Genomic DNA, 13,051 nt, shown 5'->3' on the forward strand with positions numbered 1-13,051 from the left:
GTCTGATACCAAGCAATTCTTCAATTTCTCATGGCTCACTGTGTGCCTAACAACCCAGGCAGAAGTCACAGATCTAGGGTCTAGTTCCACCATACTGCCACTTACTTCAGAGGCCAGCTGCAAGTTTCAGGTCCCCAGGCTGCCATCTCCTTTCCTCACCTGGGCTGTATGTTCAAAGGTTCCTGCAACTCCATCCCCTTGAGTTTCATAATTTGCTGTAATGATTCCCAGATTTAGACATAATGTTGTTGGCCATAGATGGCCAACCTCAATCTAGCATTGTTTCTGTTCTTGGGAATGTAGGCTAGGGCCAAAAGTTCCAGCTGTCTTGTCATAACTTTTCCTCCTTCCCATATTGGGAAACATCTTATTTATGAACAAAAGATACTCTTTTTAATTTTTTAAAGACTTATTTTTATTTTATGTGCATGAGTGTCTTGCATGCATGCTTGTCTGGGTACCATGTGCATGCCTAGTTCCCAAGGAAACCAGAAGAGAGTGTTGGATCCCTTATAATTACTACAGAATGCTGTGAGCCACCTTGTTTGTGGGTTCTGGGAATTGAGCCATGGTTCTTTGGAGGAGCAGTAAGGGCTCTTAACCACTGAGCCATCTCTCCAGTCCCCAAAAGACATTCTTATCACCATGAAGGTTTCCCATCAGTTTTAGGAGATCTGTACCAGGAATATGGGGGAAAAGACCAAATATTTATTTTTATTATGTCACACTATATAAAGTCAATAAGCTGTGTTTTATAATTTTCAAGTTCTATTGGTGTGCTCAATTCAGTTGTATTTTGCAAGAAAAGACTGTTCATTGTTTGGCATGTGTTTGGTTGGTGGAAATTCCAGAAAATAATTTTAGAGAAACTTTTAACTGTGTCTGTCAGCCTTGACAATCAGCTGTAGTTTCATAGAAGAACTGCATGTCTTTCCCTCTACAGGTGACTCATCAACCAAGAAGACATACATACTGAGAAATGGTCACGTGCTTTATTGTGTGTATGCGAGTATATGTGTATGGTGTATGCATTCAGGTGTGCAGGAGCATAATTGTGGAGGCTAGAGGAGGAGGACATTGGGTATAGTCCTCTATCTGCCTTATTCCCCTGAGACAGACGGGGTCTCTCACTGAACCTCAAGCTAATGGTTTTGACTAGGCTGCCTGGCTTTTTATGTGTGTGCTTGGAATTTCAACTCAGCTCCTTATGTTGGCACAGAAATTGCTCTTACCCACTCTCCAGTCCATGAAGAAGTTTTGAAAGACAGTATGACCCCATGTGCCATTATCTTGATTTAGCAATATTGTCAGAAACATCACCATGCTATTGTCACCCACCCAGTTTGGCTCTTTATTATTACTGTCCTTGTAGTCTTGTGCAAGTAATGACAATATTGCTAGTTACTCTAGTTTTACAAAGGTGTTTAGTTATACAACCTACTGTGCTTGGCATCGGTGGGTTGGTTGGATTTCAACGTTTACTTGATCAATAAACTCACAGACCTTTGAAGGGGGGTGATAATGAAATGTCTTTTTAGACATTGTGGTCTCATTGAGCCTTGTGTAGAGCTGGTGTATAGCCTTTCCACCATGAAATTTAGTAAGTGTAGTATTTTGTTCTTGCCCAATGCACCTTTGTCTCGGTAGCCTTTGAGGAGAATGCATTCAAAGAACTTTACCTGCTGGAAAGTGCCCCTGAGTCTTTGGGCAGCCACCCAGGGCTGTGAGCTCTGTAGAGCTTTCATTAAACCCTGGTTGTTTGGAGAGCAGGGGACCACCAACTGCATGCAGTAACTTTTCACTGTAGTGGGTATTGTGTTCCCTGAAATAAACATATCTGGGGTCAGAGAACAGACAGCTACTAGAACAGAGCCAGAAATGGTGGCTAGAAAATGGGAAGAGTAAGCCATAACAGAAGTTGGGCGGTGGTGGTACACACCTTGGGATCTCTGAGTTCAAGGCCACTTTAGAAACAGCTAAGCATGGTGACCCACACCTTTAATCCCAGGGAGTGGGGGCAGAAAGAAAAAGGTATATAAGGCGTGAGGACCAGGAACTGAGGAGGAAAAAGCATGTAGTTAGTTAAGCATTGGAGCAACACAGTTCAGCTGAGATTCATGTGGAGGAGGACTCAGAAGCTTCCAGCCTGAGGAAACAGGATCACCTGAGGAACTAGCAAGGTGAGATAGCTGTGGCTTGTTCTGCTTCTCTGATCTTCCAGCATTCACCCCAATAACTGGCCTCGGGTTTGAGTTTTATTAACAAGTACCTTTAAGATTCCTGCCACATTTCACTGATTGTCTCTTGTTGGCTTCTGAGCAAGGTTTGCTTATTAAGGCTCTGCAGGGTTGGAACCCAGATCATAGTCTCATTGCTGCTTGTTCCTTTGGTTTCAGATTATGTTTTCCCTTCTGGAATTCAAGTTCCTGAGACCTTCCTGTAATCAGTAGCATCTTAGACTACAGTTAAGCCAAGATAGTTAGGAAACACTACTGGCTAAATCCGGTTCTCATATAGGTTCTCAAGCAGTGGCAGTTGCTCCTTGGGGACATTCTGTGCACTAGGGTGGTGCTACTAGCATCTGATGTGTAAAGGTAATCTGTAACAAAGGGTTACCAGACCCAAGTGTCAATGCCAAGATTGAGAAATGCTGGCCCGTAGGGCTACACTGCCCAGACTGGATTATTATTTTCTTCAAACTTGTCTAGACCAGCTTCAGTGGAGAATAGCCTTATTTATTTTCAAGCAATATTGGATATTTATTATGCATACAGTGTTCTGCCTGCATACCAGAAGAGGGCACCAGATCTCATTACAGAGGGTTCTGAGCCACCATGTGGTTGCTGGGAATTGAACTCAGGACCTCTGGAAGAACATCCAGTGCTCTTAACCACTGAGCCATCTCTCCAGCCCTGCAAGGGCTCTTTTTAAAAGATGCTCTTGGCCCCTCCTCCCTTCACCCAGGCTGAGCAAAGTGTCCCAGCATAGCCCCCGGACTCTAAAAAGTCAGCTCATGTACCTGCCTCAACTGAATCTACCAGGCTGAGCTGAATCCCCAGGGGAGCCCTTGCCCTGGAGGAGATGGGAATGGGGGGAGGAGGGAGGGCGAGGGAGGACAGGAATCCATGGCTGATATGTAAAATTAAATTAAATTATAAAATTAAAAAAAAAGATGCTCTTGGCATACAGTCACATGAATAGGATCTAGAGCCAGCTAAAGGCTCTGGAACTCTGTTCAAAAGATCGGAGGTTTAACCCACATGAAGTGGCTCATGCCTGTAATTCTAGAGCTTGGGAGGCCAAGGCAGGACAGTTGTTTCTAGTCTGAGCTACATAGTGAGCTCCATACCAGCCTGTACTACAGGGTAAGACCCTGTTCAAAAAACAAAACAAAAAGTTATGTGGTGTAGTTGTGGCATGAAGACTTGCCAGGTGCTTGGCACCTGTGGGTGCCCATTTCTGTCTTCCATGTTTGCTTGTGTGTGAAAATGCAGCTTTGTGCTAGGTAGGTAGATAACTCTTAACCACTGTTTGCGGAATTAGGGTTAAGTAAGGCCTTGTAGAAACCCTGGAGTGTGAGCAACTGACAACTCAGTGACAGAATGAATGTCTCTGTGCTTTTCTTTGTTTCCTTTTTTTTTTTTTTTTTTTTTTTTTTTGGTTTTTCGAGACAGGGTTTAACCCTGTGTAGCTTTGCACCTTTCCTGGATCTCGCTCGGTAGCCCAGGCTGGCCTCGAACTCACCAAAGATCGCCTGGCTCTGCCTCCCGAGTGCTGGGATTAAAGGCGTGCGCCACCACTGCCCGGCAACTTCCTGTGAGTCTTAGCAGTAATTGTTTTGAGAGCCAGAGGCAGATAAATCATTTGTCTCTGTCTGCCTAACTTTGAAGTCAGCTGTTTTCCCAGTCTTTATGAATCTTTTGGTCTGTGAGGATAGATGCTAAACATACAATTGTGTATAGTCACCATTCAGTTTGCATACATGTTGCCAGGGAGACACACGGGATGTATGAGAGGATTAGTACAGGGAACTCTAAGCTACTCTAGAAGTTCAGGGAAATTGAGGAAATGCTTAAGCTGGGCTGCACTAACTATGGGGAGCACAGTGGGCAGAAACAAATGTGTGGAATAGCTGTGGGAAAGGAGCCTTTAGAAGAGAGTACAGAACACTAACAAAGTGAGAGCCCAGCATCCTGGTAGTACATGCTGTCCAGTGAGGCTGTGGACAAGAAAGAACAAGAATCTTGTAAGACCTTGGAAACCGTGGTGAGCACTTTGACCGTTATTACTGTTATATATTATTACATTTTACATGTTAAGATGTTTGCTAGGGGCTGGGCTGCAGCACACGGCTTTAATCCCAGAACTTGAGAGGTAGAGCTAGGTGGATCTCTGTGAGTTCAAGACCAGGCAGGTCTACAGAGCGAGAGCCAGGACAGGCACTAAAACTACACAGAGAAACCCTGTCTGGCAAACAAAACAAAACAAAACAAAACAACAACAGAAGAAGTTTACTAGGTCATATGTGTTTCCAGGGTGCTTAATTTCTATAGGATCAAACTGCCCACCTTTATGTAGGTGTGTTTGCTGGGAAAGTAGTGTTAAATATATGTGTTCATGTTTGTGAGTGTAAGTGGCACTCAGAATAATCTTGGATGTCATTCCTCAGGTGCTGTCTTTCCACTTTGTTCTCTTTGAGATGCTCTATCACTGGCCAGATGTGCAGGGCAAGGCTAATTGAGCAGCAAGCCTTAGGACTTTATCTGTCCTAAGATACTGGATAGCACTGGATTATAAATTTAACACCACATGCCTGGCTTCTTCATTTACATGGCTTCTGGGCATTGAACTTAGGTCCTCATGTTCACAAGGCAAGCTCCTTACCAACTGAGGTATCTCCACAGTCCCCACATCACTAATATCTAATTTTGAAATTTTTTGCTACCTCCAAAAGAAACCTTATGCTCATAAATAAGCCAGTTCCTACTGTCTCTTTGCCCAAGGCTTGGGCCACAGAATCTGTTTTTTGTCTCTGGATTTATATATCATGGCAGAACTATACAGTATGTGACCTCTTGTGACTGGCTTCTTTTACTTAGTGTGTTGTCAAGGCTTATCCTCACATAATGAGGATGCACGTTATTCTTTCTATGGTTGGATATTGTTCCCTTGTATGTATCCAATGCACTTTTACTCATCAGTTGATGGACAGTTGAGTTGTTTCTGCTCTTTGGTAATGATGATCAGTGCTGTTGTGGACTTGAGGCGTGTATCACATAACTTGCCAGGAGAGACATGGAAACCTTCACAGAGAGGAGCTTTACTCCTTTTTATTCTATAGTATAGTTCATTTACTAATTACCTTCTGTCACTTTCTGTTGCTGTGAAGAAGGCTTTACCACCAAGGCAACTCTTTGGAAAGAAAATATTTAATTGAGGACTTGTTTACAGCTTCAGAGGTTTATGGGTTCTGGGCATTGAACTCAGGTCCTCATGTTTGCAAGGCAAGCACCTAATCAACTGAGGTGTCTCCACAGTCCCCACAAAAAATTTAAAATGCATAATTGAACAGTTTTTAGTATTTTCCGTGTAATCCATTATTATTGTGGCAGGCAGGCGCTTGAGCGGTAGCTGAGAGCTACATCCTGATCTGCAGGCCGAGAGAGGGACTCTGGACTTGGCATGGGCTTTTAAAACCTCAGAGCCCACCTGTAGTGACACACTTCCCAATCCTTCTAATCCTTTAAAATAGTACCACTCTCTGGTGACTAAGCATTCAAATATATGAACCTATGGGGGCCATTCTTATTCAAAACACCATAGATTCTTTTGTAAGAAAACTTCTGTGGCAGTAAAGATTCACCACATGTGTTAGTATTTATGAATGGAGAAACATCTATTAAAATTTAAGATTTTTTTTATGGTACTTGAAAGCAATAATAGCAGTTAATGATGCCACTTCTTGCTTACTTCCATTGTTATTCTTGTTCATTTACAAATGGATGCCAAGCAGTTCTTAGCTCCTAGTTTTCAGTTGGATAACTTCTTGCCCACATTAATAGAATGCTCCTGATTGCCTGTTAGCAAGGTGCTGGGTTTCAACTTGATTAGTTGTTTCAGAGTAAAAAATAAAGTCAGAATAACTCAGAGTTTAGAGTTAGAGTTCAGAATGTGCACAAGGTCATGAGTATAATAAAAATGGTTTATGAGCTGTATTGGGGCACAACTTCAGGCTCAGTAAGTTTTAAGGATTAGTAAATGATTAAGCAAGAACATTTCCAGACCAAGGAGAGAAGTGTAGGCTGTGAATTTAAGCCATTTTATAGCTTGTCACTATAGGGCAGAGACAACAAGAAGTTTTAGGTAAAGTCCAGGCAGTTGTGGTAACAGTGTTCAAATAGCAAGTTAATACAGAGTAGTCAAGAATGAGAAAGTTGGGAGTGTATAGGGTGTATAAAGGATGAATCGTTGACCTTTACTGTGACCTTTTGCATGTTTTTACTGGCTTACATTTGGTTTCTTTTAATGTTAGTGTCAGGAAGACTGATTGTACTCAGCATTTAGTAAGCTTAGGATGATTGTAAAATTGCTCCATTAATTGTGCAGGAAGTTATGGGATACTTACTGCTGGTAAGTGGTCAGATTTGTCAAGGTTAAGCAAGTCACTTTTGGCTAGTAGACTCCTTATTTGGAAGAATTAGTAGTTTCCTAATAAATAATGCACTAAAAGTAGCCGTCTCTGCAGTTTTCCCACTGAGATAAGGGACTTGTGGGTATCTGTATTAGAAGAATCTACTGTATGCTTGTGCTGTACTGACTTGCCTCCATTATTTTTATTTAATCCTCATAGTGCCCTACCAAGATAGATACTGGTGGAAAGAGTCACTTGTCTGAGTTGACAAAAGAAGTTACAGAGCTAGGACTGCTTGTGGTGTGACACTGAAGGCCATGCAACCCACTTTATCACTTTTCTGCTACATTAACTCTGGGGAGATGGGAAATGTTTGTTTTGGAAGGCTAGCTAAATAAGCAAAAATATTTTTATTTTATGCATATGGGTGTTTTGCCTGCATGTATATACATGCACCACGTGCATGCTGTCCTGAGGAGGCCAGAAGAAGGCATTCTGGTCCCTAAAACTAGAGTTATAGATGGTTGTGAGCTGCCACGTGGGTGCTGGAAAACTGAATCTAGGTCCTTTGCAAGGCCAGCCAGTGCTTTTAACCACCGAGCCATGTGTCTAGCCCTTGAAGGTTAACTTTACCTGTGGTTGTAGGATTTTGTTTTAAAAATGATTTTCTGGCTAGAGCCTGTTCCTAGAGATCTTTCTTAGTGTGCATCACTTGGTCTCCTTGTCTGCAGAGTGAGCTCAAGGAACTTCTTCAGGTTTCTTGAGCTCTTTTTTTTTTTTTTTTTTGGAGCTGAGGATTGAACCCAGGGCCTTGCGCTTAGTAGGCAAGTGCTCTACCACTGAGCTAAATCCCCAATCCTTTCTTGAGCTCTTAAGGGTTGCTGGCAGATACACTGCAAAAGCACACCCCAAGACGTCCAAAGGTCTCTTTTCCTCATCCTCTGAAAAAGACAGGTAACCTGATCCGTTTTCCAGAGTACTGATTCTTGCTCACTTTGTTGCTGATTTGGTTGGCAGAGTTGAGGCACATCTCTGGATTATATGACATTTCATTTAAATACAATGATATTAGCCTTTATTCTTGTGATGCTGAGTCAGTCTCAGCCAAGAAGGGTCTTCTGACTTAACTGTGTTGTGACTGAAGCCCTGGGTCAGGGTTCCACGACCTGGGCTGATGATCTGGTTCTGCCGCCTCCTGTGCTCCATGACCTGAAAACCCCTTTCCCCTTCCTTTCCACCTAGCGGGCTGGGGGATGAGAATGGAGTGAGAGGTCATACCCGAAGAAGAATTCTGTACTCTGTGGGGCATGTGGGCAGAGAAGATGATTGATGATTGCCCTCAGAGCTGTGAGATTATATTTGAAGATCTTAGATTAGATTTTAGGTTTCTGGTTTTTGTTGTTAGATTTCTTAGGTGTTACGTCAACTATGTTTAATCTTCTTTTTTTTTCCCCCTAGTGGTATGTGTGCAACAGAGAGAAGTTATGTGAATCACTTCAGTCTGTCTTTGTTCAGAGTTATCTTGATCAAGGAACACAGATCTTCTTAAACAACAGCATTGAGAAATCTGGCTGGCTATTTATCCAACTCTATCATTCTTTTGTATCATCTGTTTTTAGCCTGTTTATGTCTAGAACATCTATCAACGGGTAAGTGAATATTAGAATCCCCACCCCTTAGGGTTAAAAAAGGAAAGGGGGAAGTTACCTTGTTCTAGATACTACCTTAGCCACAACATTCCTGCTTGTTAAAATCCTTGACAGAAGGCTCACTAATGGAGCCTTGTGTACCTAGATTTTTAAAATTCATTATAACTGTGCACGTAGCTTTATTAGCTTGTATTTCTGTGGTGGGTGATTTCATTCAGTGCATTTCCTGCTCTGATGTACATAGGAACCACCGGGAGATGGTGGTAAAAGGTAGGTTATCAGTTGGTTGATCCTGAGAGTCGGTGTTTTTTTGAGACAGGGTTTCTCTGTGTAACAGCCCTAGCTGTCCTGGAACTCCATTTGTAGACCAGACTGGCATCCAACTCACAGAGATCCGCCTGCCTCTGACTCCCCAAGTGCTGGGATTAAAGGCTGTGTGCCACCACACCTGGCTGAGGGTCTGCATTTTTAACAAACTTCTGGTATCAGGCTGCTAACCATGGGCTTTGGAGTAGCAAAGACTTTGAGAGCAAGCCCTTCAAGTGGAGGAGGCCCTTATGCTGAAGAGGAAGTTCTCTGCCTTAAGCCCACATCCCACAGGCAAGTCTTTGGAAGGGATCTGACTATTCAGCCCAACAGTAGGCAGTAGCTTGTTTGAAGGATCTGGCATTTATACTTACATAAAGTCTAGGCTCACCAGGAAGTTCATATATAGCTACAGAAAAGACTCATATATATCATTTATCACTTCTTAGTTAAATTTTAAACACGCCCAAGGCCCTACAATGGAGAAAGGCAAATTCTGGCAGTCAGTCATGGTGCCTAACAGGCTTCACTGTGCCTGTTTTTTCTTTTCCTGTGAGGCTTTGATCAAGTTTCTGCTGAACGTCTCGCTCCTCAGTCTGTCGCTAGGGTCTCAGATGTGTTTTCAGGCATCATAAGCCGTCTCTCAGGACCTTACTTTCTTTTCTCTTGTTGAGGTGAGCTTGGTGTATTTTTGCACTGGGAGTGGAGTTTATACAATCTGGTTTGATGTTGTGTTCCTAAAATTGGTCACACTGATTTTTCTGTCCTATGCCATTCATTCTTCTTTGGAAATCATGTGTGTCACCATTGCAAAGATTTTTTTTTTTTAATTTTTAATATTTCAAGACAGGGTATCTCTGTGTAGCTCTGGCTGTCTTGGAACTCACTCTGTAGCCCATGCTGGCCTCGAATTTAGAGATCTGCCTGCCTCTGCCCCCAAAGTGCTGGGATCAAAGGTGTGTGCCACTGTACAGATATTCTTTATGGGGGTTCTCTATCTCTTTGAAAGTGATAAAAGATGGGAGTCTTTTCTTTAAAAAGTGCTTACAGGGGGCTGGAGAGATGGTTCAGCGGTTAAGAGCATTGGCTGCTCTTCCAGAGGTCCTGAGTTCAATTCCCAGTACCACATGGTGGCTCACAACCATCTATAATGAGATCTGGTGCCCTCTTCTGGTGTGCAGGCAAAACATGCTGTATACATAATAAATAAATAGATTTAAAAAAGTGCTTACAGGGGCTGGAGAGATGGCCAGAGGATCTGGGTTCAATTCTAAGCACCCACAGGGCAGCTGTCTGTCTATAGCTCCAGTTCCAGAGGATCTGGCACCCTCACACAGACATGCATGCAGGCAAAACACTAACACACACAAAATAAATAAATAAATTAATTAATTTAAAAAAAGTGCTTGCATCATCTCTTTGTTTCTGGAAGTTTCAAACTAAATTACTTCCTTTTTCCTTTACCTGTGGGAACTCACTTAAAATTCCTTACTATAGAATTTGGTAGTTTGATCAAAGAGGCAATATAATTAGTAAATACTATTGCCTTCCTTTATCTGTAACTCTTCTGCCTCCACCCTTTTGTTTTTATGAAGCCTTGATAGGTTGCCCAGATTGGCCTCCTGTGCTCCTGAGCTCAGTGATATATCTATCCCCTTTACATATTGTACTGTCTGCCTTGCTCATTATGCAGTTATTATATTTCTTATTGTGTGTATATTGTGTGTATGTATGTGAATGTGCATGTGCCAGGGCATACCAGTTTGAAGGTAGTGGACAAATTGTGGGAATTGATTCTCTCCCACCATGTGTGTAGGCTGAGTTTTCCTGTCCTGGCAGTGCTCCCAAATAACCACACAGGAACTTAATATTAATTGTAAATGTTCGGCTGATAGCTCAGGCTTATTACTAACTAGCTCTTACAACTTAAATTAAACCATTTCTATTAATCTATGTCTTGTTACGTGACTTGTGGCTTTACCTGTCCTCCAGCATGTCTTGCTTCCTCTGAGTTTCCTGGTGACCCCGCTGACTCCACCCTTCCTCATCCCATCATACTCAGTTTGGCTTTCTCTCTTAACTTTATCCTGTGCAGCTATTGGGCAGTCAGGTTGTTTATTAAACCAATCATAGTGACATATATTCACACAGTGTACAGAAGGATTCTTCTACAGCACGTGTTGCCCTGTGGGTTAAACTTAGGTAGTTAAGTTTGACACCTTTACCTACTGATCCATCTCACTGTGCTCCCCTCCTTTCCTCCCCCATTAAACTTAGTGCCTCTGCCTTTCTTCCCTCTTGCCCTGTCTCCTCTTCTCCACTCAGAACTCAATTTTGAACCCACTGGTATTTTTCACCATGTGGTGGTACTCTCTACAGTAGAAATAACTACATAGTTAGGGTGAAACCTTCTTGAACCAAGATTTATCAAACTTCTTCATGGTAGAAAGAAGACCAAGTAAAGAGAAAGTTGTTTTCTTTTCTTTCTTTCTTTTTTTTAAAAGATTTATCTATCTATCTATCTATCTATCTATCTATCAATCAATCAATCAATCATGTATGCAGTGTTCTGTCTGCATGTATGCTTGTATACCAGAAGAGGGCTCCAGATCTCATTTTAGGTGGTTGTGAGCCACCATGTGGTTGCTGGGAACAGAACTCAGGACCTCTGGAAGAGCAGTCAATGCTCTTAACCTCTGAGCCATCTCTCCAGCCCTGGTTTTGTTTCTGAATAGGGTTCTGCTATGTGTCTCTGGCTGGTCTTGAACTTGTAGCAACCTTTTTGCCTCTAACTCCTGATTGCTGAGATAACAGCTATGTGCCACCACACGCAGTTTAAAAGAACATCTTTTCTTTTTTAAAAATTGGTGGTACTGGGGATTTTACTGCCTCAAACAATTGAGACAAGGATTCTTTATTTACCACTAAGCTATATCCCTTGAGAGACTGATAGCTCTTCTCAGTATTTATTTATCTATCTACCTATCTATCTATTTACTCACTCACGCATTAATTAATTAGTTAATTTTGTTTTTTCTTTGTGTAGCTCTGGCTGTCCTGGAACTCACTCTGTAGACCAGGCTAGCCTTAAACTCACAGAGATCTGCCCGCCTCTGCCTCCTGAGTGCTGGGATCAAAGGTATATGTCACCACCACTGCCCAGCTTGTTTCAGTTTATTTTATATGGAAGAGACACACCTTCTCTGTAGACTTGGGTCTAGAGAGACTTGGCTAGAGAACCCAGGATGATTATGAAGGACTAGAAACAGTGGCCAGTACTCTTTCTCCACAGTGTTTCTCAGAAGACTTGACATCACAGTAGGCCAGTGTCTCCATATGTACTTGGATGGTTCTGTTGTGTTGGCTAAACGTTGTAGGAAGTTTAGCTTTTCAGGGCAGCGTTGGATGACTTTTTTTTTTGGTTTTTGTTTTTGTTTTTGTTTTTTTTTTTGAGACAGCATTTCTCTGTGTAGCTTTGGCACCTTTCCTGGAACTCACTCTGTAGCCCAGGCTGGCCTTGAACTCACAGAGATCCGCCTGCCTCTGCCTCCTGAGTGCTGGGATTAAAGGTGTGTGCCACCACAGCCCAGCTGGTTGACTCTTTCTGGCACTATCTTTTTTTATGGAGCCCCCATTGCTCATGTTCTTTGCAGATAGGGTAGTATTTCCCTCATTTCTTTTTGGTGTCTTTAATGTTAATTTTGTGAGCTCTGACCTCAGATGACCCCTAGCCCTATAATTTTATAGTATCATGTCAGGCTTCTTCACATCCCAGGGAGATGGCTTGGGAAACATGTTTTATAGCTGGGAAGATTTTAGGCAAAGTATTTTGTGACTTATTTTGGTTCTGTGGCATGAAGTGTCAGCATCAGGCTACTTGGAGCCCTCTGCTTGACTGGATCTTGTGTGGATTTTGTACAGCCATTTCAGCAAGTTCAGTCCCTTTCTCACAAGTGCTGTTTTTCTTCTAGCATTGGAAACAGTGGGGATTAGTTATGAATCTTATGAGATACGGCTGTCTTTGTAAAAAGTTCTCCCAACATGCTTAGCGGTCCCTGGAGTCTTTTTGGCTCCAACTCCTCAGGCTGTCCGCATTTGTGTGAGGCACAAGATTTACTGTAAATATATTATTAAATTTTGTTAAGCTCTCTTATGGCCTTCATGGCAAAAGAAGAGAAGGAATTTATCGCATCAACTCCATGCTTTTTACTGCTGGTTTTAGTGTTGGTCTTACTGCAAGCACCGGTTGTCTGCATTTCAGTCATTCGACAGTCAGCCTAGTCTACCTTCTGAGTATTTCCAGAAAGGGACAGAGTGGTGCAGATTTCTCTGCCTCTGGTAGCAGTGGTTTTCCAGGATGTGAGGAGGAGCTGCATCAGGTGCTTCAGGTTGGAGAGAACATCTTCAAAGTGGGCAGCTGGCAGCCACAGTAAGAATAGCTCCTCAGATTTTGTGCTGAGTTTCA

General features: G+C 42.5%; 1 protein-coding gene across 2 annotated transcripts in view; it reads left to right on the top strand.

Moving 5' to 3' along the window:
• Positions 1-13,051, top strand: part of Mettl9 (methyltransferase like 9) — a 45,410-nt gene that overhangs the window by 5,875 nt on the left and 26,484 nt on the right. For both annotated transcript variants that reach the window (XM_036190887.1, XM_036190877.1), the window contains exon 2: positions 8,090-8,280. In XM_036190887.1, the coding sequence (XP_036046780.1) occupies positions 8,090-8,280 (191 nt within the window). The remainder of the gene's footprint in view (positions 1-8,089; positions 8,281-13,051) is intronic.

Source organism: Onychomys torridus, chromosome 1 (genome assembly GCF_903995425.1).
Source record: "Onychomys torridus chromosome 1, mOncTor1.1, whole genome shotgun sequence".
Lineage (NCBI taxonomy): Eukaryota > Metazoa > Chordata > Mammalia > Rodentia > Cricetidae > Onychomys > Onychomys torridus.